The 6593-nt window shown below is 52.5% G+C and overlaps 2 protein-coding genes across 2 annotated transcripts in view; both read right to left on the bottom strand.

Annotated features, from left to right (window-relative positions):
• The window catches only part of HEYL (hes related family bHLH transcription factor with YRPW motif like), a 19523-nt gene extending 17271 nt beyond the window's left edge, over positions 1-2252 (bottom strand). Inside the window, exon 1 of the mRNA XM_009648580.1 lies at positions 2173-2252. Coding sequence (XP_009646875.1) covers positions 2173-2252 — 80 coding nt within the window. The remainder of the gene's footprint in view (positions 1-2172) is intronic.
• A 2641-nt stretch (positions 2253-4893) lies between these two features.
• NT5C1A (5'-nucleotidase, cytosolic IA) overlaps positions 4894-6593 on the bottom strand; it is a gene marked incomplete at its 5' end in the record, with an annotated part of 10166 nt that continues 8466 nt past the window's right edge. Inside the window, one exon of the mRNA XM_035904028.1 lies at positions 4894-6470. Within this exon, the coding sequence (XP_035759921.1) occupies positions 6105-6470 (366 nt within the window). The remainder of the gene's footprint in view (positions 6471-6593) is intronic.

Here is a 6593-nt window from a genome sequence, read left to right as displayed (position 1 = left end):
GCCGTTCCCCAGGGAAAACGCATTCCAGTCAGGACAGGCATGAATTTCCAGCACGCACAACCCTTTCCACCCGTGCACAAATTGCTGGCAGATGTTGCCCAAAAGCAAGCGCCGTGCGGGGCTGGCAGAGCCAGATTTTCCTCACGGGGCAATGAGAGCAAATTTTCCCCTCATTTATCCTCCCTCTCACAAAATTCCATGGATAAAGGCTCTGGTCATCCTTGCTCAGGGCTTTGCCATCTCCAGGCAGCATTTCATAAGGGTCGGGTTGTTGCGACTGGAAGCAGTCCCCATTTCGGAGGAGCTGCCTGCAGATGCTAACTTGCCCGGCCCTGAATGGGTTTGCTTTATCTCAAGGAGGAAACCGCTGCTCCCAGCTCGCTGCCGACGGCTGCGGTGACAAGGACACAGCCGCAGCGTGAGCATGGGCCCGTTCCAGCTGTGGGGCTGCTGGTGAGTACCCCCGGCCAGTGGGACATGAGCTCGCACCAGGTAAAGCTTCAAAATTCAGAGCCGGTCCTGGGCTCTGCATCCCCTTTTTTGCCACAGAGAGGAGGGATAACCATGCAACTCACCCTAAGGGAGAAAATCAGCAAAAGTCCCATCCTGTGGGCAGGACTGCTCGATGCTATCCCTGGGGATTTTATTTATACATATATATTTTTTAAACAGCCCATCTCCTCTCAAATCATTCAGTCAGAAAATTTGGCACCGGTTGTGCCAGGCTAGCGTGGGGCTGGCTGCTGCTCCCTGGTGGCTGCAGCCATACTTGCCTGGCATCTGTAGCCCTAGGGCTGCGGAGACCCCCTCCTCTCCTCCTCCTCCTCCTCCTCGATGGGATTATGTGCACGGTCCTATCCGGCACAGCGCTGCCAGCAAAGCTTTGAAGTGCAGCCCTGGAAACGAAGCTTTCGCTGCAGGAATGGGAAAACGAAGCAGTTCTTTAAAAGGCGAATCTCCAGGTGGGGAACAGGGCATATTTGCTCTGCAGTTACAAGATCTTTGCCCTCTTGCATTTTGCTCCGGCCCAGCAACCAAAGGGTTATTTCCACCAGCGTGGGCAATGCACAGAGCTATTTCCACAGCTACCTTAAGGAGAAATACCAAGCTGTGGAAGCCACTGGCTCCCAGAGTGAGCTGGACAAGCCCCGGTTCTGGGGGAAGAAAGAAGCTGGGTGGAAGGTGGGTCTATTTACCCCACTGATTCTTTCTGGTGAGGGGCCAGGTCTTAAACAGAAACCGTCTGGTGCATCCTCCAAGGAGGTGGCCCAGCGTGGAGCTGCCTCTTGGCAGAGGGAGACGCTGGCTTCCTCCGTCAGCAGGGCAATGAGCAGCTTCACACACGCTCCGTTGAGTCACTGCTTCGTTGGTGGCCTCCCCAGCGCGGGACGGCTGAGCCCAGACACCCTGGGTGCACACGGGGGAACCATTTTAGGCTCTGGTGACAGAGACATCAGCGAACACTGCTATAAATAGCGGTGGTGAAGGAACGAGATGGTCAGGCTGTCCAAATCCTGGCACGGCCCTACTAGCACTGATAGCAAGTGCCCTTTGCTTGTTCTCTTGCCGCCAGGCCCTCTTATCTATTCTTCCAACTCCGGGTGTTTCTGTCACCCTGTCACCAGGTCTTCTGCCCTGACATTTTGGCCTCCAGGGATGGCTGCAGGTCCCTGCTCGCATTTGTTGGCCCCTATTCTGCGCTCCGGAAAAGACGTAAAACTGAATGCGCTGCAGGGACGTGGTGGAGTCCCCTCCAGTGCAGCCTGGGACCCCTCATGGCCAACAGCCCAGAGTTATTGGGACAGCCCTGTGTTTGCATGGCCCCTACACGCTGGGACCTGCTCCTGGGCATGCAGGCATCACCATGGAGCTATGAGGTTTCACCACACTTCAAAGCACTCCTGGATTTCTGCTTTTCTTTGCAAGGAAGACGTTACCTCTGGATCATGCTGATCTCTGTTACAGCAATGGGGAAACTGAGGCAAGGAGGTGTCATGACTTACCCTACGTACATGAGAACCAGGAGAGTAGAGCTCACACTGTCTGACCTCCCTGCCATGAAGCTGGTCACCAGGGGCATCACAGCCTTACCAAGAAGCCCCACAAGTTCTTAGGGTTAAATTCTGGGTTTGGCATGAAAAGCTGTTCATGCTATTCACAGGCCATGATTACCTTGTGAACATCTGCGCTGACAATAGCTGACTGGCAGCATAATTCTCCATCAGCTCTGCCTCCGTTTTCTCCTCCTCCATGTTCTTTATTTTAAAGCACACTCATTGCAAAGCCCTTCGATGCCTGATGAAGGAAAAAGCTCAGAAAACAGGCAACAGAAATAAAAACTCAGGCTTGCAGCAAAGCAACAAGGCATCATGGGCCCAACCACCCAAACCTCTCCCTTCCCTCCCTGCATGGCCTCAGCCCATGTCTCTCCATGACCCAATGCCAACGCTAGTCCCCAAGAGTGAGTCATGGGCTCGGGGTGGTCTTTGCATGAACATCAGAGCCAGCTCTTGGCTTTGGCATGGACATCCTGACCTGTCAGGGCTGGGTGGGCCCACCTGAACTTTCACTGGTACAACATGGGCCTTATCAGTGCTGGAGTTTGATTTTATTTTTTTTTTTCCTCCAGGCATCTGGTGGAAGAACATGCAGGATTGAGGATGGGCGTCCCAGCAAATAAGGCTGCATGAGAATGCTCTCCTCTCCACCACCCATCCCTTAAAGGAACACCCAGAGCAGAGATGCTGCCCTGGGGGCTACGGACATTCCTTGGCTATATTTGGTGATGGATGAAGAATTTGTTGCTTCCCCTTAACCCATCTGTTCTCCTTATTGGCGGGGAAGGGCTAACACCAGAACTGCAGTGGCGCTATTCTGATAAACCCAGTACTTCAGCAGCAATAAATCTCCTCTAAAAAGCTTTTGCTGCCTCCCACCTGTTGGCTGGGAGAAGATCAAGTTGACAAAAGTCTTCTGCCAAATTGTATTTTTATCCAGGACTTCATCATGACTCCAGGTTACAATAAAAGCCTGTTCACAAAGCAGGGGGAGGTAGCTGTATCATGGCACATCTCGACTCTGGAATCCTACCTCACCCAGAGGTCTCCAGTTTCCAGGTAGCTGCTTTTATTACATTTTCTGAATTCCCTTCAATCCCAAAAGGCCCTTTTTTTCTTTTCATCACCCCCCCACCCCTTCACCATAAAACCTGGGAGGTCCCAAGCAGGGACCCCAGTCTCTCATGCTGGCTGTACCAGGGAACCAAAATACCCATGTGAGAACGGCAACAGAGAGAGCCGGGCTGGGACCAACACAGTTTATTACAGAAGAACACCCAGAGGGATTTCATTAACATGGCAGTCCATTCACAAGAAAAACCACCAGAGGACAATGAAGTGAAACCCACAGCAACAACACACAGCGGGGAAGTCCAGTTGTCGGCCAGCGCAGCACAAGAGGCACAACCGCACTGGCCCATCAGGGTGGGAGATGTGCCCAGCCCAGGCAGCTGGTCCTGGGGACCGCATCGCTCCCCCAGCCCGAGGGGATGTCACGGATGAGCACACAAGGAAAGTACACAAGCAGCAAATCCACGTCTGCCAGTTATAGTGATGGAGGAGAAAAAAAAACCCATAGAGAAAAAAAACCCATAGGAAGCCATGTGGATAAAAGCAAATGGGGCAGCCAGTGCAGGAACGGAAAATCCTCCCCACACTGGAAGGGCTCAGGAGGTGCAAAGGAAGGTCTACCTCACTGGGGGCCCATTCCCCAAGCCCCATGTCTCCCAGTGAGCCCCGAAGCTGCCCTGGCAGCAGGAGGACCCTAAGCAGAGTCACCGAAACTCCTGCCTGCACCGTGCCCCTGCCCCCCAGCTTGCCCCCAGCTCCCTGTGCATCTCAGGGCCTGGAAAGGCAGCAGTGAAAGCTGCTGAAATCCAGGGTTCTGCCCCAAAACCACAACACATTGCTTCCCGGGAGCTAACAGCACCTTCAGACAAGGCATCTCCTCCTGCACAGCCCAGCACTGCTAACACCCCTCAGCCAAACCACGCATCCCGGTACGAGCACCCATCCCCAGGGGCTGTGCTTGCACCGTATCTGATCCCACCAGCACCCTGCCCTGGCCCGGGGTTCCTAAGGGCTGGCTGACAACCCCTGTTCCTCTCACAACATCACCTCTGGGGCTGGTGGGAGGCCCTGGTGCAGCCTGTTTGCAAGCTGGGCTCAGCTGAGCTTCCACAATGCGATCTTCAGGAAACACCTTGGAAATATTTACTGGGAGGCCAGGCTGTTCTCCCCTCCCAGCTGCCAAAAAGGTCTCCAAGATACAGTTCAGATCCCAATGTCTGGGGTTCACATTAAGAAGACAAGACCTTTTTATAAACCTGTATATATTAATAGATGTGTTACTCAGATACTCATTTCTTTCAAGACTTTGTTTGGATTTTAGACCTTTCTCTAGGTCCTTGTCACCCAGATGTGACAAATAACAGTCTATCAAAGTGAAATAGTTTGGAGGGGGGGGAAAAAAGTGCAATTTGCTTTTCACTGCTAGAGCAGGGTTTAGTGCAATGAGAGAACAGTCTCCAGAGCCACCAAAGGCATCGCTAGCTTGTTTGTATATTCATCAAAAGTGCGATAACTCGAGCTCTAGCCCGGCTGCTGGGAAGGGCTGAGCTGGTTTAGCTGAAACCTCCCTGCAAAGCTGAGCCAGAGGCAGACACATACCTTGGAAAACTTCAGCCCATGGCGTTGGTGTTTGCAGAACACTACTGTCTGATAACGCTGGGCATCCTTTGTGCCCAACCATGGGGTGTGCTGCCTAAAAAAAAAAAAAAAGAAAAAAGAAAAAAAAAAAGAAAAAAAAGAAAAAAAAACCACAAGAAAGAAGTAATCTTGAAATGTTTCTCCAGAGAGCGTCCTCTGGGACAGAGCTTTGTGCAGCAACATCAGTGTGATTTTCACACCGGTTTCGGAGCAGCTCTCCAATGGATATCTCTTCCTGTTTTTTAACCAGGGATTTGGTTCTCTCTCCCAGCATCACTAGCAGAGGTGTCTATTTTAGGAAACACCAGAGGTTTTAAGAAGCAGAGGAGAAAAAGATTATCAACTCATATGGGCTCAGCCTAGAAAGGGGGAAAAAATCCTTTAATTAAACCCCCCAGGCTGAAATTCTCTGCAGCTTTACTTAAATGGACTTCAAATGATGTCCCTAATAGATCAGGGCCTGCTTTTAACTTAATTCAGGCCCTAGGCATGTGTCTGCAGACCCCGGGCGGCTCACCCAAGAGTTGGGCTTTGGCCATCTCACCGAGATTATTATTTTTAAGTGCTAACTCATGCAACTGTGAAACCCAGAGTTAAAAACCTAGGCCAACAATACGCTAGCCCAAAGCTCCAAGCAGGAAACAGGATTATTTTTTTTTTTTTTAGCATATATAAACGTTTGTTTCTATTTTCCCAAATTGTAGTGCATGAAAGGAAAGCTGTTCAACTGACAAAATCTTGGTGAAGGGACAGACATGAAAGATTTTTCTGGTTGGGGAGCAGGGGGCTGGGTCTGTGAAGGAAAAATATTATGGTTTAATTTTACTTAGAAGGGTCAACATTTTGTTTCAAAGCTGCAAGAAGGGTTTTTGCGTGCTCCCAACTTTCCCGTTCAACAGTTCAGCCTGCACGTTTGCTTTGTAAATCAAAGGCTTTGGGAATTACCTGGGGTTTTAAAGAAACGCCAATAGGTTAAACCTGCCTGGCACAAACAGTCCACAAAAGGCGAGATCCATCCTCGAGGGATTTTGCCAGAAGCAAGCGCAGAGCACGGATGAACACGGAAACGGCTCGTGGGGCTGCCCAGCACAGGGGAGCCTCCGGCCCCGCGAGGAATGGGGACAACGCCACGACACTGCAACGAATACAGAGGCAAAAGGAAGCCTTTTGTCAGCCGCCTCCTCCATCCGTGCCCCGACAAGGCTCCCGCTGGGGAATAACCTCGCGCTCGCCACGGCAAACGCGCTCTGCCTTGCAGACCACCACCGAGGTCAGAGCGTGGCACACGGGGTGAAGTCTGTGCCGCACGCCGGGGGCCGCAGGACCAGCCCAGCTCTGCTACTTGCTGTTCGGGGTTTGCTTCTCCTGTTCTGGCCGCTTGTGCTTCTGGGCGACACCATAGGGGACGTGGGCAGCGACAGTGCCCATCTCCTTGGCTCCCTCCACGTGGAACATCTGGTCATCGAAGAAGATGTGAGGACGGATCTTCTTCAGCAGTGGCCCCTTGGGAGCCCCGGCCAGAAATAAAGCTTCATCCGTCTCCAGGCCCCAGCTGCGCAGAGTCTTTAGGGCCCGGGCTCCCGAGCTGGCTGCGCTCCTGGCAGTGACCAGGTAGGTGCGAATGGGACACTCCATCCTCAGCCCCTTGGAATAGAACTTCTTCTGCAGCTTCCCCAGGGCCTCCAGGAAGCCCTTCAGGGGTCCCTGCCAAATCAAGAAACCATCACTTTGCAGACCTCCATGCTATCCCTTCCTCCAGGCACCCCGTCCCAGCAGAGCCAGCCAGGCTGGCTATCCCCTCCTCCCTGCGAGCCCCCAGAGAGGACA

Source organism: Egretta garzetta, unplaced genomic scaffold (genome assembly GCF_000687185.1).
Source record: "Egretta garzetta isolate BGI_Z169 unplaced genomic scaffold, ASM68718v1 scaffold101, whole genome shotgun sequence".
Classification (NCBI taxonomy): domain Eukaryota; kingdom Metazoa; phylum Chordata; class Aves; order Pelecaniformes; family Ardeidae; genus Egretta; species Egretta garzetta.
This window is presented reverse-complemented; position numbering and strand designations above follow the sequence as displayed.